General features: G+C 34.6%; 1 protein-coding gene across 5 annotated transcripts in view; it reads right to left on the reverse strand.

The window, feature by feature from the left end:
- Positions 1-3,450: 3,450 nt before the first annotated feature.
- HNF4G (hepatocyte nuclear factor 4 gamma) overlaps positions 3,451-22,891 on the reverse strand; it is a 138,000-nt gene continuing 118,559 nt past the window's right edge. For all 5 annotated transcript variants that reach the window (XM_074386978.1, XM_074386979.1, XM_074386975.1 and 2 more), the window contains 8 exons: positions 22,205-22,299; positions 18,870-18,976; positions 16,867-17,022; positions 14,002-14,089; positions 11,433-11,585; positions 11,065-11,301; positions 9,923-10,045; positions 3,451-6,448 (listed from right to left, as the gene is read on the reverse strand). In XM_074386978.1, the coding sequence (XP_074243079.1) occupies positions 6,327-6,448; positions 9,923-10,045; positions 11,065-11,301; positions 11,433-11,585; positions 14,002-14,089; positions 16,867-17,022; positions 18,870-18,976; positions 22,205-22,299 (1,081 nt within the window). In that variant the 3' untranslated portion in view covers positions 3,451-6,326. The remainder of the gene's footprint in view (positions 6,449-9,922; positions 10,046-11,064; positions 11,302-11,432; positions 11,586-14,001; positions 14,090-16,866; positions 17,023-18,869; positions 18,977-22,204; positions 22,300-22,891) is intronic.

A 22,891-nucleotide genomic window follows, 5' to 3' on the forward strand; every position in this document is an offset into this window, starting at 1 on the left:
ATGTAAAAATATTACCTTAATATGAGTAAAAGCAAAATAAAACTTAGTAGAATTTCATAAATTTAAGATTAGCAAGTCCTTATATTTAAGACATTTTACAAAGATGTTTTAAACATAAACAGAGGATACCAGCAATTGAAGCATCTAGGTTAAAAATTTATATGGCAAAATTATATTCCTACAATGTTTAAGCCTACTTAGGGCATATACTTGTATTACTGTGACAAAACTAGAAAGCAAGAAAAACTACATAACTAAAGTGCAAATGTGAGGATTCTCTTTTCAGTCAGTGACCAGTTGTTTGATGATTTGGAGATATGCTAATTAATTTTGCTTTGGACTCTAATGACAAGTGTTAACATAGAAATTTAATTAAATGATGATATGGTTTGGCTTCGTGTCCCTGTCCAAATCTCATCTCTTAATTGTAATCCCCACATGTGGATTGAGCGACTTGGTGGAAGGTGATTGGATCATGGGGATGGCTTCCTCCATGGTGTTCTGTGATAGTGAGTGAGTTCTGTGAACCCAGAAAATCTGAGACAGATCTCAGTTAATTTAAGAAGTTTATTTTGCCAAGGTTGAGAACATGTCCATGATACAGCCTCAGGGAGTCCTCATGGTATGCGCCCAAGGTGGGTGGTGGGGGCACAATTTGATTTTGTACCTTTTCAGGTCACAGACAGGTGAGACGCAAACAGTGGCATTCTTTTGAGTTTCTGATTAGCCTTTCCAAAGAAGGCAATCAGATGTGCATCCATCTTAGTGAGTAGAGGGACAATTTGAATAAAATGGGAGGGCAGGTTTGCCACAAGCAGTTTCCAGCTTGAGTTCTCCTTAGTAATTTTGGGGGTCCAAGATATTTTCCTTTCACAGTTCTCACAAGATCTGATGGCTTCAAAGTATTTGGCCGTTCCACTCCCTTGCACTTTCTCTCTTCTGCTGCCTTGTAGAAAATAAAAATAAATAAAAGTTCCTCTTCAAAGCTTTCCTCTTAGTTCATTATAAATAATAGGTTCTTTTAAAGTTAATTTACTCTAGACCCTTTGCTAATACTCCTGAGTAGCTGCTAGTCATACTAAGAAATAAGTGTATTCAATGTTCTTAGTTCTACACTTCAACCTAGATATTTGCCCTGACATGCCTGGACAAGTCCAGGCAAGTCTTAGATCATAGCTCGTTTCTCTTCCTTATTTGGAAGTAGTTTTGCCTCTCTAAGAATTCCTCAAGTTATTCTCTCTTTTCCTTTGTTCTTTTCTGCCTTTACCTATTTAGGAAAGTTTTCAGTTGTTAGCCAACCAGGTGCAACCTAGATTGTGAGGTCCAGTTCCAGCCAATGGAATCAGGGCACAGTAGTAGGGCAGATGTGTTAAATATAAATGGCTCTGTCACCTTTGTTCTGTGTACTTTCCTGGCAAACTGCTGGTGGTGTGCCCTTTCTGCAGAAAGTAAAGTTGCCTCACTGAGAGAAAATTTATATTCGAGTGCTACTTCTTTTGCAGCACTGAAAATTTACATACAACACTTGTGAAGAAAGTGCTTGCTTCTCCTTCACCTTCTGCCATAATTACAAGTTTCCCGAGGCCTCCCAGTCCTGCAAATCTGTGAGCCAGATAACCTGAAAATGTGGAGTGGACTTTAGAACTGGGTAACAGGCAGAGGTTAGAACAGTTCTGAGGGATCAGAAGACAGGAAGATGAGGAAAAATCTGGAACTTCCAAAAGACTTGTTGAATGGTTTTGACCAAAATGCTCATAGTGATATGGACAACAAAGTTCAGGCTGAGGTGGTCTCAGATGGAGATGAGGAACTTCTTGGGAATTGGAGCAAAGTTCTTGCTATACTTTAGCTAAGAGACTGGCAGCATTTTGGCCCTGCCTTAGAAGTCTATGGGACTTTGAACTCAAGAGAGATGATTTAGGGTATCTGAAAGAAGAAATTTCTAGGCAGCAAAGTGTTCAAGATGTGACCTGGTTTTTTCTGAATGCATACAGTGATATGCATTCACAAAGAGATTATCTGAAACTGAAACTTTTGTTTTAAAGGGAAGGCAGAATATAACAGTTTGGAAAATTTGCAGCCTGACCATGTGGTAGAAAAGAAAATCCCATTTTCTTGGGAGAAATTCAAGTGATTGACTGTAGAAATTAGCATAAATAAAGAAAAGTTGAATATTAATAGCCAAGACAAAGGTGAAAATGTCTCAATCATCACAGCAACACCTCCCATCACAGGCCTGGAGGCCTAGGAGGGAAAAAAAAATGCTTTTGTGGGCCAGTCTCAGGGTCCTACTGGTCTGTTCAGGCTGAAGACATGGTGCCTGTGTCCCAGCTACTCCAGCTCCAGTCAAGGCTAAGAGGTACAGCTCACAGCTCAAACCATTGCTTCAGGGGGTGCAAGCCTCAAGCCTCAGTGATTTTCACATGGTGTTGGGCCTGTGGGTGCACAGAAGACAACAGTTGAACTTTGGGAGCTTCTGCCTAGATTTCGGAGGATGTCCAGAAACACCTGAATGTCCAGACAGAAATATGCTGTAGGAGCAGAGTCCTCATGGAGAACGTCTACTAGGGTAATGCAGAGAAGCAATGTGGCGTTGGAGCCCCCACACAGAGTTCCCATTGAAGCACTGCCTAGTGGGGTTGTGAGAAGAGGGCCACTGTCCTCCAGACCCTAGAATAATCGATCCTCTGATAGCTTGCAGTGTGCATCTGAAAAAGCTACAAACACTCAATGCCAGCCCATGAAAGCAGCTTTGGGAGGGTGGCTGTACCCTGCAGAGTCACGGGGCAGAGCCGCCCAAGGTGGGAGGGGGAGGCATGTCTTGCATCAGTGTGCCCTGGTTTTGAGATAGGGAATCAAAGGAGATTATTTTGGAACTTTAAAATTTAATGAGTATCCTACCTGGTTTTGGACTTGCATGGGGCCTGTGGCCCCCTTATTATGGCCAATTTCTCATATTTGGAATGGGAACATTTACCTAATTCTTATGTCCCTATTATATGGTGGAAGTAATGAAGTTGTTTTTGATTTATATGTTCCTAACACCTTGCCTTGTCTCAGATAAAACTCTGGACTTGGACCTTTGAGTTAATGCTGGAATGAGGTATTGTTGAGAAGGCATGTTGGTTTTAAAATGTAAGAAAGACATGAGATTTGGGAGGGGCCAGGGGCAGAATGATATGGTTGGGTTCTATGTTCCCACCCAAATCTCAAGTCAAATTGTGTCAAGGGAGGGAGGGACCTGGTGGGAGATGATTGGATCATGGGAGCAGTTTTCCCCATGCTGTTTTTGTGATAGTGAGTTCTCACAAGATTTCATGGTTTAAAAGTGTTTGGCAATTCCCTTCTCACTTTCTTTCTCTCCTGTTGCCTTGCAAAGAAGATGCTTGCTTCTCCTTTCACCGTGATTATGTTTCCTAAAGCCTCCCTAGCAATGCAAAACTCTGAGTCAATTAAACCTCCTTTCTTTACAGATTATTCAATCTCAGATAATTATTTTTAGCAGTGTGAAAATGGACTAATACAAATGAATAGATAAAATATGAGTATCTGTAAAAATATGAAATGATTTTTGAACACTAATGAAGCACCTGATTTCAGCGATTTTTTTCTCAGTTTTTATTTAGAAAGTTTAGTGAAACAAACATGGTGTCACGGTTTAGAAATACTTTAATCTCACTTTAATTTAACATTGTAAAAAATCTACTAATTTTTGATTTCCAACAGTAAAATTTATAAAAAATAATTTTACATTTATAAAATGAATTTTTATTTCACAATAAATTATCCATTTCTATTACCTGAAAAAAGTTGTATACTGTATAAAAGCAATAACTTCCCTTATTAATATTTTGAATATATTTTGAAAACATCAGTTCCTTTTTTCCAGCATCTTTGGCAGTTCAATATATAAAAATATAATATTAGAAATTCCCTGACCATAGTTATTGAAGCAGAATCATCACTAATAATTTCAAAGATATAGCTCTTTAGTAAATATACATGAACAAATTACAGGGTTCACTAAAAGTGAATTTTATCTTTTATATTTTAAAGGTATTTGCTATGTTCTGAACATTTGTGTTTTCCAAAATTCATGTGCTGACACCCAGTCCCCAGAGTGATGGCATTAAGAGGTGGGGCGTTCAGGGGCTGATTCAGCCATGAGGATTAGTGCCTTTATTAAGGAGACCTGAGAGAACTACCTTGTTCTTTTCATGTGTAAGGACACAGGCTAGAAGATGCCGTGTATGATCCAGAGCCTAATTTTCTGATTCCTTAATCTTGGACTTCACACCGTTGAGAACAGTAAGAAATAAATTTCTGTTGTTTATAAGCTACCCAGTTCATTGTATTTTGTTACAGCAGCCTGCACAGACCAAGGCAGTACGTTTTTTAATATCTTCTAAGGGAACCCCCCAAAAAAGTAAATGAAAATCTATAAAAGATAACATTCTTATTCATGAAATAGAAACTACAGTAAATTTTCAAAAAATAAAAGTTAAAAAAAAACTCCCCCTACTTGATATATTTTACAGTTTCACAAGGGTACTAGGTCTTGCAAGAATTATATTAAATGTATTAAATCAATGATAGCTTTTTAATAATCATTTTTCTACTTTAAGAGTTCAATTTTACTTTACGAGCCAATAAGTTACTTAATATTACTATAACCTTTTTACTTATAGGGTAAGTAGGAGATATGACATCATAATATTAGCTATTATTAAAAGTCCTGAGACAGATTATTTAATTTAATCTTTTACAACTTGGGATCCTCTTTAAAAATATATATATTATTGATAATTACTCAACCAGTTTTTCCAATTTTCCTTCTCCTCAACCAGAGAGAAATCACTGCCCCCTGAGGTGGCCCATGCTTAATTTGTTTTAAAATAAATTCCAGCTTTAGGTGATATCAGAGAGTTTAAGGCTCCAATAAACTGTACTCCTCAGTCTAGAATTTGACAGTCAGTACATCCCTGGGCTGCTGGATTTTAGCAAATCTGCTAAGCCAGTTATTTTACTTTGTTTTTGTTTTCATCAAAATCTATCTGGTGAATCTTTTATTTTTTCTGATGACTTGTTAAAACTACAAAAATAGTTTTTTTATTCAAGCCACAATTTTACACTCAGTGCTTATCTGTAAATATATATGATAGGCAACATGATGAATAGTATCCAATCATCACTCAACTGCATATATTTAAAAAGCCCACTATGAGGAAGAAGTTCACATTTTCATTCCACAGCAAAGATTCATTAACATCAACTGGACCTGGGCTTGAATGTGGTTCTTTTACTCGTTATGTTTATGAACTTTGGTTACGTTCCTTAAACCCTCAAGCTAAAGTTTCCCTTATTTATAAAACAGAGATGATGATATCTTCCCTAAAGTGTTATTGTGAGGCCTAAATGAGGAAAATGGGTGGTAGATGGCTCACTTGCCCACAGAATCCGTTTACTCAGGGTGACATGGCTTTGGTTGACACACGCTTTGCACCTATAAATAACTCTCATGGCCAATCTGGGGACCAGCTGTGGGCATATGCTAATTTCTAGTCAATGGATAACTATTTCTAAATCAGGAAAAATACGTAGATGCCTCTATTGGTTGAGTCACTGTTTTAGGGGTTTCTTTGTTACAATTTACCCTGTATCCTAACTGATAAACCCAACATGTTTTAGCTTAACATACATCTTCAAATAAAGTCAGATTTCAAAAAATATCCAGTCATCCTTGGAATGGCTTTTTATAATTTTCTAATCTTAAGACAGGAGTATTTAACTGTAAAACAAAGAGTTGCTTCTTTGCCACAGAATGTCAATAAAAAATTCTTCTTGAAAAAGATATAGCCTATTCTACAGGAACTGCTTTATTTTTTAATTTGCAAGTTTATAATTTATTTTTAAAAACTTAGCTCATTTTATATTAAACTAGTTCTAATCTACTGTCGTCAGTCAAATATGAACACTTTGTTCTGCATCACATCACAATGAAGCAATTATTTACAGATTTAAATTAACATTAATAAAACAAATGAAAGTCATAAGATTCAGTTGGTTCAGGCACAGCGTAGGAGCAGCTGGAAAACATACCCTATATAAACATCTTCAAACTCAGCTATACATTGGTTGCAGGTGAAAGTTTTACATAGTAACAACAACAAACAGAATGAACATCTAAACAAGAAAATAGGACATCATCTTATAACAGCACCATGAAGAAACCTTGGCTAATAGTTTGCCAAAAGTACTATCCTGAGATATTTCAAGACCAACAACTTTTCACATTTATGTAGTGCCGTTCTGAAGTAAACACATTTTCACAATTGCTTTTGTTTGGAGAGATGCTGGTGTGAAATGACTGATGCTTGGTTTGCAGCTATTTTATACTGTTCTTGCCCAGAGCCTTGTGGTGGGGAAGGGAGTGGGGTTTCAGGAGTTGCTGAAAAAGAATCAGAGAATTGCATGTGATGTGATGGTGGCAGTCAGCTTTCTCCACCCCGTTAAACCCTACACAACACCAATACACATTAGCATAATTTGGAAATGTTTTTAAAAGATCCTATATAGAGTAGTGATCTGTAGAACGCATTATTGGCCTATGACGTACTGTTAGAGAGTGCTCTCACCTTACCTCCCCAAATAGCATTAAATAGAAAGAGGTCGTGTTAAAAAATGTTTTTCATAGTCACTTTAAGGTGTCTTTTTTCCTTTCTTAATGGCATTTATAAGCATTTGATTCTCTAATAAACCTAGCAGGAAAAAAGGCAGTGAAAAGAATTAACAGAAGAATAGTTTTCTCAAATATTAGAAAGCAGTCTTTATAATTCTTACAACCAAAATTCACATAAAATAAAAATATATTTGATTTGGATTCCACTAATTCAGACATATTAGATGACAGAAAAAATTAAGGTTAAGATATTTTATAAATGTTCTGAAATCTAAGTTGTAGTCAAAAGCATCTCAAAAATACTGCCTTTTTTGCTACAAAATTATTCTATTACAATCGAGCTTTCCTGTCCCATCCCCTTTGATGTAAAGAGCAATCCTGAGTAATTGAATAGAAAGTAATTGAATATAAAAAGATTGAATTGAATATAAAAAGTGACAGTTTCAATACTTTATTTTCTAGAATAGTATTTCTTTCTATTGTAAAATCTAACCATATTATAAAATAATCTAGGAGTTATTCTGTAATTTTTAGAAACTTGAAATATTTTAGCACTCACACTTATTATTGCTGTATTATTCCACATAGTAAACAGAACTAACAGAAAATGTTATATGATCAGATTGAGGATTTGTGAACTTTATAGCTTACGTCTCAACAGTTTTAAAACATTATATGCAACACAAGAACAATCTCCCTTTGCCTAGTATTCATTAACGCATTAGCTTTATATTATTGTTAAGTATGGATTAGCAATTACTTACAAAATTTTTAAGTGCAGTTTAAATGACAAGCAAATGTCAAAATCTGCTTTAAAAATTATTTCTGGCTATTTAGAATGGATCTAAAACTGCAGTAGCCTTTTTAAAAGAACTTAAATTTTTGGTTGTGTTTAACATCCTGCTTTGCATAAAATATAAATTATTCCAAATGATCATAGTAAAGTTTTCTTTTACAAATAAATCCCACAAATAGTATGTGGAAAGAGTAAGAATAAAAACAGGTATAACAATGTGATTGTTAAAAGAGTAGGGTCAGCAAATATGTTTTTAAAATACAAGAACACTAGCCCTTAAAAAGTAAAAAATTCAACCACCAGCAGAACTGTCCAACTCTCTTTCCAGTTGACTCCTACAATGCTTAATGTGTTGTTAATGTGTTTTATTTTCTGAGTTTATGAATAACTGATCTTTAAGAGACACAACTTTATAAACTCTCGAGTATGGTATTAGGCTTGCCCTTCTCTTTCTGCTCTTGATTACCTATTAAGTGAAAATGGTAACATCTATTCTGCAAGGAAGCTCCCAAATAATGTCTTTCAAGTACGTTGGGAATCCCAGATTATGCCATATTTTTCTATAATTTGTATTTTTTCCTAACAATTTCATTTCTTCCTCTCTTTCGTATACTCAAAGAATTTTGGTTTCAGATACTATTTACAAAAATATCTACCTCTGCTTGTATCTAAAAGAGCATGGGAGCGTGTAGTTCTACAGCCTCTATGTACCCTAATAATGGCTAGAAGTCAGGTGGTACTTGCTAAATTGTTGTGGCATTGCATGCAACATTTGGGGAGAAAAAACAATGTTGTAGCTAGTTATTAAAGACTACTATAAATTCAGTAGGTAATAAAAGTATGCATAAAAATCACATCACAATTACTCAAGTCATCTCATTGAGTTAGTAGGTTTGGTGTTCAGAGGCAATAGATCAAAGGTAAATCTGGGCTTCATTAGTGGAAATTCAGAAGAATTAATCAGCTAATCTAGATATTTTATCAAATAATTAGAGATTTGTATCACCAGAGTAGCTTAGAAAAATAGCATTAGCAGGAAGTCTACAATAATAGATTAACTTAGATACTAGCAATCTCTATAGTATTTACATAGTCATGTGTGTTCCAAGGAGTTTTCATAAGCAACCCTCACTGCACAATTCTGATGTGAATGAATTCTGGTTACCATAGCTTAGTTAAACAGCACCAGTCCGGCAACATGGTTCAAGTTTCAGTTACCATGGTAACTTACAATTAACAGTGAGTAATTGCATAAATACAGACTCCACTGCCAACTCTTCAGTCTGCAGACAAGTACGTGAATAACAGATGTGCTTTATGATCAATGGCTGATCATGTCACAACTTTTAGTCTGTCCATGATTGGTCACTGTGCATCTTTTATTCAGTTCAGGCATGGAAAACAAACTGCATACAGTGGCTGTGTTGCCTCCTTGTTTCTTAGTGGCAAATTCACAGGACATTTTACAAAATTGAATAATTACATTAGAATTGACCAACAAAGGTAAAAGGGCAGCGAAGGAATAAAAAGTGATAATGCTGGAAGTGACATACAAATAGAACATAAACAAAGTCACAGAAGTAGCTGACCACGGGAATGTCGCTGCTGCTGCTGTTTGAGTCTCTACATACGCAGCCAGGAACCTAGTGAAGGCAAATGTGTCCACATAAATGAGAAGGCTGGATATGTTGAAAAGGGAGAAGGTGTCTCAAAAGAAGTGAAACCAGCAAGAAAATTTCACAGTAAGTGAATTCTCGGAAACGTGTCAGGACATTGAGAATGCAACGGATAAAATGTTGAAAGCTGATCCAAATTTCCCATGAGTAAAACTCGTCAGGACGTAGAAAAGATCCTCACTTCCTAATTTAAGTTTTAGAATGCGACAAGAACTGTTCAAACTGAGTTTCACAATTGTTTTATAAAGAAGTAAAACACTTTGATTCTCAATATTGCTAATGTTTTAAATTATAGTGTATCAACTGAAATATTTTATACTTAATTCTACAAAATAAGTATAAAGATTACATTTCTTTTGTTTCCATAAACATTAAGAGAGTTCTCAATGTTTTGACAAGCATTTTTAAAGGTCCCAAGCAGGAAATAATTTTCCCATTGATTATTAAGGTTACCTTGCATGGTTCCAGCTTGCATTGTTGTTTTTATGGTCTCACATCACCATGCAAAGCAAGGACTACTAATATACTCTTTTGTACTCCCCAGACCTATGCAGTGGAAAGATTTTTCCTACATTTTCATTTTAAGAAACACACTCATGTTTAGGGAGAATAAGTGACAGGCTGAATAACAATATTTTACTGCTGAGTCCCAGATGGGACATTACACTAAGTTTTTGCCATTTCTGGTTACTAATAGATTCTTCCCCACAATTCCACTTTTTCTCGGGTAATTAAGGAATATTATAGTTGAAAAGCAGCCTATATACTTACAGATCTGGTCTGCATGAACCAGTGTTGACATGGGACCTAAAAGTATAGTTTGTCCAGTTAATGGATCTTGAGACAAATGTGGATGCATTGGATGATGGAGATGACTACCATCATTGGAAGCCCCTACACAAGATAAAAATATGCTCTGTTAGTGATATTTAATCAGGAACAGCAAGTTTACCTTGAAAGAAATGTTTGGATTGACAGCTTAAATATTGCTATTTTTGCCGAGTGCTTTTTGGGAATTCTAAAATAAATTGACAGAAGCACTGGCATATTAAGAACAATGTCAGCTTTCACTGTACATTGGCCAGATTAATGTTGTATCATATTATGTTGTATATTAATAATGGACCTTGTGTGCCATTTCCTGGAATCATTAGGTTTGCTGCCTGTTGTTAAGGCAATTCCAAGAATCACTTACCTCAAGTTTATAGTATTTGGAATGACTGTAATAGCACGAACAACTTTCATTTCAGAAAGATATCATTAGGAACACATTATGCACCAGAAAACTAAAAATAAACATGATGATTTTACAAGGAAATTTAATCTAGATCGGAATGCAAAATAAATGATTTCTTAACTTATTCCTGACATTTATTGCAACAATAAAATATCATTTTCCCCTTCTACTATTTTGTGTCAATTAATTATTTTAGGAGCACAGTGTTCATTTTTAAGATTTTATATATATATATATGTGTGTGTGTGTGTGTGTGTGTGTGTGTGTGTGTGTGTGTATTAGGTTATATTGCAATTCCAGTATCCTTGAGGTTTTAAATGAATCAGGGCATGAAAAACCATGATATATTTGACGAGGTCATAAAAATAGGAAATTTTTGTTTGCCATGTTTGGAAGAATCTGAAAATTGAAGTCAGAGGGGCTGTGGAGTAGAGGTAGTAGAGGGTAATAACAATGAGGATTTGAATCTGTTCAAGTATTTTTGTCTCTCTGACAGGTCTTGCAAACTTTCTAAATGTAAAAACTTGAGTTCATTATGTCATAGCAGAAGAGAAAAATTCAGGAGCATCACAGCAACTTCAATAGATGAATTAAATATGAACAAAAAAATTGATAGGTCAAACTTATATTTTGTGTAATTCTAACCAATAAAGTAGAAATTCTTCAATGTACTCACCACCTAGTAACATTTCCTGAAGTAAGTTGTCAATTTTAACCATCCCAAAAAGTTTAACGAACTGTATTTGCTCAATCATTTGCCAAGTGATGCTCTGCAGTGTGGGCAGGAGCAGAAGCAACTCTCCGAACCTCCCCCGGGAGTCATACTGCCGATCATTGATGTAGTCCTCCAAACCGATCTGCACTTGGAATCGCATGTTCTTAATTTTTATTGGATCGCTTAGCCCTTTTGCATCTAACAAAGAAAATAAGAAAGGCAGTGTACAGATTTAACCTAATTAGAGTGTGAGAGAGTAAATATGCTAATCTTGAAAAGCAGTTTAATTTTTATTATATTAATTCTTTAGTGGCATTTTGAAAACCAACCTGGATCAAAAAATACAATTGCCTTTAAACAAGCATACTCATTGTCATCAATCTGGATTTCTTGAAATGGCCTAACCAACTCATCTAGAACCCGATTGGCCACACGGCTAATCTCAACTTCACAGCTGTTGCGGTGAATAACGTAGTTGTTTCCTATGTGAGAGAAAACAAAAGAAAAATAATCGCCTCTCCCAAAATTGTCAGCACTGTTTAAAATTTAACAAACCTGCGTTCAAAATAGTCTACCCTTTAAGGAATAGTGATGTACTTTCTCTCTTAGTGGTGTTCTTAGTTATGCGAGAAAAACCTAAGAATGCTTAAAGGACCGATAACATTGATAACGTGATCACATGCATTTTAATGATCTCAGTCACTGGCGATAACACAAAAGCGCAGACTAATAACAAGCTAATAAATGACAAGAAAAATCTCAGTATAATGATGAGTTTTTCTCTGTTTCAGTTGTCTTAGTTTTATGTGCTAATGACTGTAATGCAAACCCTAAAGAATCTTTCTTGTTTACAGCAGATTAAAAACAGCACGTTGATACTCAAGGCATATGAAGGAGTAAACACTATTGAGACAGTTTTAACAAGTCTAAGTAACGGAGGCTGATTTTTTTAAGCTAGCATGTGAATTATCATAAGTTGCCTCTGATAGTATATTTTCTTTTCCTGGACTTCTTTAAATAGAAGTGGGACAACCACTTTATAAGCCTGACTTTAAGGGAGTTCAGAAATTGGGTAGAGCTGGAAGACCTAATCCCTAAAGATCTTTCTAACTTAGAAATTCTCTGGCTATAATATGATGAACGTTTTTATAGCTTCTAAAATAACAGCTAAATTGTTATTCTCTGGTTTTATAAAAAGACAAATATTCTAAATTCTTTCACTGCAGGCAAAGACAATGCTCAGGGTAACAGCATGTTCATCGGTAGCCTCATTCTTTTTTCTCCTGCTTTACCGAGGTATGAAGGCCAAAAAAATTGTTTATGTTTAAGTCCTACAATGTGATTTTGTTTGTTTGTTTATCTGTTTGTTTGTTTGATTTTAGAAGGCATCTCTCTCTATTGCCCAGGCTGGAGTGCAGTGGCACGATCTTGGTTCACTGCAACCTCTGCCTTTCGAGTTCAAATTATTCTTGTGCCTTAGCCTCCAGAGTAACGAGGATTACAGGTGTACACCACCACTCCCAGTTAATTTTTTGTATTTTTAGTAAAACAGGGTTTCACCATATTGGCCAAGCTGGTTTTGAATTTTGGACCTCAAATGATCCTCCCACCTCAGTCTCCCAATGTGCTGGGATTACAGGGGTGAGCCACCATGCCTGGCCCAGTGTAATGTTTTAATGTGTATCTACATTGTGATATAATTATCATAGTCAAACTAATTAACATATATTTCACCTCACATAGTTACTCCCTTTTTTTGAGTTTCACTTTTTCTTTATGAAAAGTTAGCTTACCTAATTATTCAGGGTAAATCAATTTAGAACTAAAATGTATATAGTAGATATTTTGTTTTCTAGATATATTGCATTCAGATCTATACAGAGAAGAGTATTCCAGGTGTTTAGTAGAAATGCAAGAGAGATACTTAATAGCATTTCAGGGAATAGTCTCCACAATCACAATATGTGGTTTAGAATCTCAGCTGTATTCTTTTCTAGCTTTGTAACCTTTGGTAAACTTTCTCTGCCTCCATTTCTTCACCTGCAAAATGGGCTGAAAATAATACTAATCCTTTAGGGTCATTTCAAGGACTAAATGAGAGACTATACATATATATGTAATGTACTTAGAGCAGTGAATTTACGTAGTAAACCCACAATAATATTAGATATTGTTATATTATCTTCAATGTATTTATATTTGGGGCTAAAACATTAAGTGCAAAAATAAAATAATCTAGTCATATTTTCACACATGCCAGACAGAGGTAAAGCTAGTAAGTGTCAGAAGGCTCTCAACCCTCAAAACCTAATTGTGTAAGTTAAGTAAGGTAGCCAGATCAGAGAAATTAATGAAGACAAAAGGTTTTTTTACCCACCACTCCACACCTATTATCCCTCTTTTGCCTCTCCTAGTCTATCAAAATTGTTCAGTCATTACCACCAGTACTTTTTTTACTTGATCATTTTGTAACATATCATGGGCTATTAAGGGCAATAAGATCATAGGACGTAAACATGTTTTTTAGAAGTGTGTAAAATAAAAAGCAGACTCTAAGGAGGTGTGAAAAAACATTGGGACTCTATAAGGCGACCATTTAAGTCACTAATTATTCATCCTGATATAATTTGAATATACCTCAACATTGTGTTTATTGAGCAACAGCTCTTTTTTATTTTTAAAACGTAATGTTCCCTGATCATCTTGTGGACTCTGAACTTACATGCAGTCAAGGCAAGGAAAAATAAGGTCAAGTGAGGACACAATTAAATCCAATTTGTGAAGTGACAGCACCATTTGACAGTCTCTGCAAATACTTTGTACATACAGAACAGACCCTGCATATTATTGCAAGACTAAAATATGCATAATTTCTTTTTAAATTAAAAAAAAACTTACCCAAAAGCAAAATATCTTTATACATCATGGATCTCTTTGTAGCTCCAAGCAGTAAGTGTTCCCCTGCGTGAGCTCTCAACAATGCCACCTTAATAAAAAATTCTAAGTTTAACAATTAATTGTAATATATAATGATTAAAAGATGACATGAGTCTTATTAACTTGCAGTGTTCTTTCAGCCTGGGACTCTTTTTTGTTTTAACAAACTATAGTATTCATAGCAGATGCCATCATTAAGACTTCCAGTTTTCTATCATAGCATGTCAATAGATTTTACTTTAAAATTTTTTTAAACTATCTAGCAAGCCAATGCAATGGCAGTAGAAAAAAAAATCAAATCAGACAAGTTAGACAAGTGAACTGTTTGGAAGTGAAACAGAATCAAACAGACCAGAGTTCAAATCCCAGCTTGGCCACTTCCTACATGTTTTACGTTTGTATAAGTTAACCAGTATGTTTGGAACTTACTCATTTTTTTTCATCTATAAAATGGGAATAAAGATTAAAAAAATATCAGCATGTATTCATGAGTACTAAATGATAAAACATATATAAAACATAATCTCCTGCATATAATAAACTAAGCAAAAGCAAAGCAAAAACTTGTAGTGAGGAAAAGATGGGAGGTCTGGGTTCTGCTACTTTCTACAATGAACCTCTAACTCTTCACAGTAAGCTCTCAACTGAGCTTCATTCATACCCTTAATTACCTGCTGGACATCAGCACTAGGAAGTATAAAAAGCATTACAAATGTAATACCTACCAAAGTAATGCTTCTCCAGTATCTTCATCTAGTAAATGACACCGTCATCCAAAGTGCTTGTTCATATCAAGATACTATTTTGAGTCCTCTCTAACTCCACAGCAAATTCGAGTGCTGCTTCTCAAAAATATAAGCCAGAGCGATCCACTTCTTTTCATCTCCATTGCTACCACCCCAGTCCACGCTGAAAACTCTTTAATGACTTCTTATTGTGGCCTCAAACGTGGCCTCGCAGGTGATGAGAGGAGCGAGAATGGGTCAATGCTTTGCCTCCCAGCCCTCATGTCTCTGACTTCATCTTGCAACACCTGTTGTTCACATTGTTCCTGCCCAACTCAGAACGTTGGACTTGCTGTTCCTGCATCTGGAATGCTTTCTTCTCAGATTCTCCTGTACTTGGCCCTTGTCTTTAAGGATCTTAGGCAATAACTTCTCTGATCCTCAGTTTAAAGTATCTCTTTTCATTTTATCCCGTTCTCCAACAACTCATCCTATTCCATTTTATAGCATTTTATAGAGATTATCTCCACTTAGAATGAACTTTCTCATAATTTGTGCATTTTTAAGTCCTCCATCTCTCTCAAATAGAGTGTGCATTTATGAGACTAGTGAAAAAATCTGTATTTATACTGCTAAATACCCACAGTTCTTAAAACTGAACACTAATATTCTAATAAATATTCATTTGATGAATTCATTGAATGAATTTCACTGATCCAGGGTTCAGTTTTTGAAACTGTAAAATGGTGATAACACCTGTTCCAGAGCTCCTGAGATAATTAAATGAAATAATGTAATTTATAGTCAACTGAAAGCTAATTTCCCAGTGCCTTATCCTTCATAGACATTTACTAATGTGTGGCTAAATAATAAATGCTATATTGTTAGTATTAAAGAATTGCTTGGTAAATAAAAACTGGTTTTCACTGGTTATTGGATTTTAATTTCCCAATTTTTATATCATTGTATATATAAGTCAGCAACTTTTAAAGAAGAATGATAATAAAAATATAAAACTGATAAATAACTTAACTCTACTTATATTGCTTGGGGTGAGACTGGTAGGTTTTAGCAATTTAGCATTATTCACTCTGGCATAACCTTCTGAGCCATGCTATCTTTATGATATGTCAATATTCATGACTCATACCAGGAAGGCAGTTACAGAGCATTTTAAGAATGATTTCAGATTTCACTATATTTTTTTCCCTGTCACCAGGTGAAATGCTCTCTTAAAAATAAATATTCACTAGATATAACACTTATGGTTAATTTAAGGTGAGAGAAATTGAATTTTTCTAATTATTTTTATTTACAAAAAATTATACCCTATTTAGTAAGAATATTTCAAAACGAATCTGAAACCAAAATACTTATCTTCATAAATCAATTAGAAAATTCAAGTTTCTAACTATTTATTAAAATGTCATAATGGACATATGACAAAATATGAAAATATAAGTATTAGTAAAGCATGACTCTATCTTTTCTTCTGTAAACTTTACTTCTCTATAAATTTCTGATTATCCTTTCACAGATGTGTTTTGTGTTTGTTTTTGCCAGACCTATAACTTTTATACAATAAATGCTAGAATAAAATTGACAGCGTGAAAGGTAAAACTTTATGTTAATTTCATGAAGAACCCACCAAGGCAACACTGCAACTGTGTGATTTCCGTCTAGGAGTTACCTGGCATTTCTGAGGAATTTTCTACAGCACTTTCAGTAAACACCAAAGCACAATATGCACCATTTGCTTCACAGACACTCACTCTTCTAATACTTTCCTCACAATGATAGTTACATGCTGTCTGTTTTTCTCCCTCACATAAACCTTTTAAAATTCCAAGAGGGTAGAGGAATGTTTTGTTCAGTTCTTATCCAATCAATAAATTTGCTACACCCCTAAAACAGAAGTCAACCAGTTGTGCCTCTTGATCGAACAAGGTGAATGTGTGAGAAAACCCAATCCTTTCTCATAATTTATCTTTTGTCAAATGTAGTAATATAGCAGATGCATTACAAATAAAATGGAAAGAACACAAACTTAGCAAAGTTCAAAAAGCATTTTTAAAGCATTCATAAATTTTTAAATTTATACCTGATCATCCAATGGTAATTCACAGAAGGCAGGAATATATTTAGCCCATTCCACCAAGACTAAGAGCTGCTGTTTCATAGATTCACAGACATCACCAATACTGGCAATTTTCTTAACATTTATGTCAGTGCTTGACCCAGGGCTTGTGACTGAGATCTAGCATTAAGAAGAACATTACGTTATCATTTAAAATAATACATAGCCAACATTCCCCTTTTTTTTATTTTGACTATGATAAGTAAAGACCATTGAATCAGGCACTATTGTTATTACAGTATCTTCATAAATACTAAACATTTTAAATTGAAAAATAACATACCTATTTAAATTGAAAAATAAAATGCCTATCAGTTTACAAGTTAATTTTAAAACATTTAGTATATAGCACCATCCTCTCGGAGCAGTATTATGTTATCGGCCATATCTGTACACTTAGTTTTACCCCAACTTTTGGGGAATTTAATAAGTCAAAATGGCTATACAAATAGTATCCATATAAATAATATGCTCTTTGATTTTATTTTGAATTAAAGGTGATATATTCTTTAATTTGTGAAAGTTTATGAAGAAAATGTTTTCATAAAGTTTACCCAGTTGAGGAGACAAGAAGCAAGAACTGTTTGTCTTGATGCATTAAATGGAAGCCCATACAAATTAAATTAAGAAACCAATGTGTTACTCAAAGTGTTGAAGAGCTTAACATATAATAATACCTTTGTAAGGTTATATACAATTTTAGACTACATAAAAAGGTAAGTTGTGATAATAAAGCTTTTCTGCTGAAAGAAAACACAGTCTAAGAGTTTTTATAAACTTATTTTTGAACATGCGTGTGAGTGTATCTTTATCTGAATCTGAATATTTTCTTGTGGCTCCCCTTGAAGTGATTCTCTAACAGCTTTATTGCCCATCAAGTAATCTTCAAGTAATAATGATAACAGTGATGTTAACCTCATCATATTACCCTTGTGTTATCAAAAATGAAAGTAGTTCCACTGACTCATTATAGGACCTGATTAACTACTTGGCAATTTTATAATCTACTTTATAATAGAAAAATATTATTAACATTTCTAATAAAGGCAATGCTAAAATAAGTTTGATTTAAGGATTTCTTCATTTGACACTAAACGATTTATTTTTATGTATATAACTAATGAATTACTTTTTTTTTTTTTTTTTTTTTTTTTTTTTTTTTTGAGATGGAGTCTGCTCTGTCACCAGGCCAGAGTGCAGTGGTGCAATCTCAGCTCACTACAACCGCCACCTCCCTGGTTCAAGTCATTCTCCTGCCTCAGCCTCCCGAGTAGCTGGGACTACAGGAGTGCAACACCATGGCCAGCTAATTTTTGTATTTTTAGTAGAGACGGGGTTTCACTGTGTTGACCAGGATGGTCTCGATCTGTTGATCTCATGATCTGCCTGCTTCGGCCTCCCAAAGTGCTGGAATTACAGGCGTGAGCCACCAAACCTGGCCATGATTTACTTTTTCAACTGTGGAATTGATATTTGAGAAATTTAAAATGATTATGTTTTCTTTCTTCTGTGTCTTCTGAATTCTGACTCTTCATTTAAATGTCTGTTTCCAAACCTGGTCCCGATAATCCAGAAGCCATTTTCAAGGAAAGAAGCTCTGATAACAAATCTCAACCAAATGCCCCCAAAGTTGTGGTAGCTGGTTGTACACCTTCAACCAATAAAATACTGCCCCCAGAGCTTTGTGCTATTCATTATTTTTAATTAACCTTGTAAGCAAACTTTTTAAAAAACAATCTTAGACTAGAGTTCATTTCATTTTTTTCATTTAAAAATAGTCTTGCTCAAGTAGTCAAAATTAAGTCAGCAGTCCCACTGAAACTTTCAACGTAAAACTCTTAAATATGTGTAGATGTAACTTATTTAGTAATGGGCACATTTGAGTACACTTAGATTATTTTAGCGTGATGCCTAAATGGACATTTGATTTTATCCAATAGGGCTGGATGCTTGCATGCGGCAGGTACCTGGCGAGACCGAACTTCAGCTTGTGCCAGTGTGTTAATGGAGGGGATGTTGCTGCCATCAAATGTGCTTCTTCTGGTGCTTATTCTATCACGTTCATTTTGCACAGCTGGGGGAAAAACATAATATTTATTGAGCACTTCTGTTTAGTGTATGTTAGGATACAGCATTTGAGGGTTTTTAAGTAAAAAAAAATAGTGAGAAAGGGTCTTTCTGAAAGACTGGGAGAAAGGCAAGATATTTTCATTCTGTACTACTTTCAAAAATAAGAATAGTCAGGCTTGTCACTAGAGCTCATAAAACATTGCTGTTTGGGACTTCATGACATCATGCATGCTAGAAAGTGTTGAGTCAGCCAGTTCTGCCATGTTGTATTTTTAATATGGTGGTTTTCTATTCTTTCAAAGTTAATAAAACCATAAGATAACTAGAGGAAGATCATTGCCTGTAAGATTGACCGGGTCAAAGATAAGAGTGTATTCACTGTCAAAAAATATGAGTCATAGATTCTGAAACTTCCATTTTCTTTCCTCTATAAAGCACTAGCAAAAATGGAAAAGTACACTTTTTTTTAGTTAAGATGATTTTAGGATTATAATATTATGATCTCTTATAAAACACTATCCACAGGACAATTTACCCATATTAATAAAGCAAAAGTTGTACCAGGTAGCAGTCTCTTCTGAGAAAATTGAGGTTTGAGTACCAGCATTTTGGAAAGATGAAGAAATCCTATATGTTATATAGGTTTCTAAGAGAGAGCTAGATCTGCTTTTTCACTTCAGTATATATATATATATATATATATATGAGTAATGTAAATCCCTGAAAACTGAAATTTTAAATATAAGGAAGAATGACAGGGGGAATATTAACTCACATGTTTATTATACAGAGAATAAAATCAGGCCAGGTGTGGCTCATGCCTGTAATCCCAGCACTTTGTGAGACTAGGTCAGGAGATCGAGACCAACCTGGCCAACACAGTGAAACCCCGTCTCTACTAAATATACACAAATTTGTCCCAGCTACTTGGGAGGCTGAGGCAGGAGAATCGCTCAAACCCAAGGCAGAAGTTGCAGTAAGCCAAGTTCGCACCACTGCATACCAGCCTGGGTGACAGAGACTCCATCTCAAGATAAAAAATTTTAAAAAAGAAGAGAGAGAGAGAATAAAATCAGTCAGATATCAGAGCTGAATTTAAAAACTTAAGAGATAAAATTATCTTCCATTTGACAAAGAGAAGGGAAACAGGGCAGGTAGCCCCTAAATTATTAGGTTATTAGGTTAAGGCTGTAATTTGTTCTGCTGGAAAAACAAGGCATTAAAATATCATTTTTTTCTGCAAATATGCTTTTATTAAAGAAAGCCACCAATTTCTATGCCAAAATCTAATAGATTTTGGCCAAGCAAAGACCCAAAACTTACTAAATATCAACTTCATTAAGTTGAAGGAGTAATTACAGGACTTTTTGCCTTTAAGAATGAGTGAGTTGTTTGTAAGTTGGAGTGAATCATTAATATTTTATTTTAAAATCATACTTACTGGTAGCTTGCTCTTTTTGCTTTACAGAAATTGTTATTGATTTTTAACCTAAACTGACTCATTTGGAAATGTATATGCAGAGATAAAATATTAAGACATTAGCTATGCTTCTATGAATTTCACTTACTTACATGATCATTCTTTAGAAAAATGCTAAAAGATATTGTAAACATTCATAATCTTCTCACTTCTATCCTTTTTGACATAAAACTGTTTCTATTTGTTTCTATTGAATTACTTGCTATTATGCTATTAGTGTAAAGAAGAGAAAAACATCAACTTTGAAACTCAAAATTACTTTCTAATCTGTTTAAGAAAATTAACACATTCTCTTATAAACAGAAGATAAAATTTCCCTATTTTAAAACATCATTGCACTTCACAAATTGTAAAACTCATAAAAAATGTAGGATTTTCATTTGCTTACACTTTAGTGGGAATAAGGATGGGGTTCAAGTAGAATGGGGGAAGGCAATTGACCAAGTATGCAACTAATCCTGTAAACAGCCAAATAGAACTTCCTATGAAATTAGAAATAAATCATTCTTTAAGTGATAAAGTGCTTCTTTTTTAATTTTGTGAACTTTATTTTTTGTTCTCTTTGAGACTACCAAACTGAACAGAACTAATGGTATTTTTGTATCCTTAAAATAGTGAATGACAAAGAAAACTCTATGCTCAAGATGGGTTTGATATCTTTTACACTTTATTAGTATAGGGATTTCATTTGTTTCTTTATAGTTTGTGAAATAGTTGTGAAAATATCTCTGCATATAAAAGGCATGAGCAAACAGCAAAACTGACAGGCATAAAATGTTGTAGCGGTTACACTCTGTCAAATGTTTAGAATGTGTTCAATACATTTGTTTCTAAATTAATCATATTTAGAATATAGGAGATTATAATCAGATTACTTAACATATTCAAGATGAAATTAGACACTAAAATAGCACATCTAGTCTATTGTCTCAGTCCCTTAATATAATATAAGCTCTTTAAAAGGGAAGATTCACTATGTTCACTATTGAAGCTTCGGCACCTAGAAAAGTCTTTGGAAAGCTGCAGTGTTCACTAAGTATTCAGCAAGTAAATGAATGCATAAAAAGTAGATGTTCAGTTAATGTTCATCAAAAGAAAAAAGATATTCAGTCCTTATTAAAAACAAAAATATACATTAGTGCCAGTTATGGTGGCCGAAGCCTGTAATCCCAGCACTTTGGGAGGCTGAGACAGGAGGATTACTTGAGGTCACAGTTCAAGACCAGCCTGGCCAACATGGCGAAACTCTGTCTCTACCAAAAATACAAAAATTATCCAGGCGTGGTGGTGCACACCTGTAGTCCAAGCTACCAGGGAGGCTGAGGCGAGACAATTGCTTGAACCCAGTAAGTTGCAATGAGCCAGGATTGTGCCACTGCACTCCAGCCTGGTTGACAGAGCAAAACTCCATCTCAAAAAAAAAATAAATAAATAAATAAAAAATCTGTAATTTCAACCCACTAACAGAACATTGGGATACTATTTAGTCAATAATTTTGTTGCCTTGGACAATGTAGTGGTGAAGAGAATGATATCCATAATCAGACAGTCACCAGATAAATACTGGCTACAACACTTAATAGCTGGATGTCCTTGGGCTAAATTATTTTACTTGAGGAACCATAGATTCCTCCTTAGTATATTGAAGAAAATTAGAACTCATGTAAAAAGGTTACTGTGATCAATGAGGATGTGTGTGTATGCTTACCACTTTTCATCAATAATGTTAATTATCATCATCATTGCTATTACCTTCTTTTTTCATTCCCGCTCTAAAACACTTTCTTAATCGACAATATCTACATTGATTCCTTTTGTCCTTGTCAACAACACATTGTCGACTGAACCTACAACATCAAACAAAGATATATTAGTTCTCAGAAAATGATGGTTTACAAAAAAGCAAACAGACAAATGGGTTTTAAATATGTATTGTCACATTTGATATGAACAATCAACTATGACCTTCTCAGTCTCACAATGAGCATGTGCGTGAAAACACAAGCCTCACCTCTCAGTCTTTATAGCAAAATAAAACTGAATGACTATCTTCATCTTGGCTGGTGTGCATAACCATTTCTATCATGAGTCATGAAAGCCAAACTTAGTTTTGAAAATCTTTGGCTTACAAGTTTTTGTTGCTTTTTGCCAAATGATTTCAGTATGAAGGAGGCTATTATCAGAACTTCATGGCTCTGCATTTTCATGATTTTCTCTTTTTAAATATTCTTCTATTAATTTTAAGTGTACCCCACATCCCACTGAAGTTTACCCTAAATGGCAAATTATATATCAAGAAGCCATTGAGGACAACACTGACAGTACAGTCGGCATAATGGGGTAAGACTTCACACTCATTCGAATGGCTGTAAATGAAACAAAGGAAAAACAAGTGTTGGTGAGGATGTGGAAAAATTGGAACCCTCGTACATTGCTGGT

The sequence above is a fragment of the Saimiri boliviensis genome, chromosome 15, assembly GCF_048565385.1.
Source record: "Saimiri boliviensis isolate mSaiBol1 chromosome 15, mSaiBol1.pri, whole genome shotgun sequence".
Lineage (NCBI taxonomy): Eukaryota > Metazoa > Chordata > Mammalia > Primates > Cebidae > Saimiri > Saimiri boliviensis.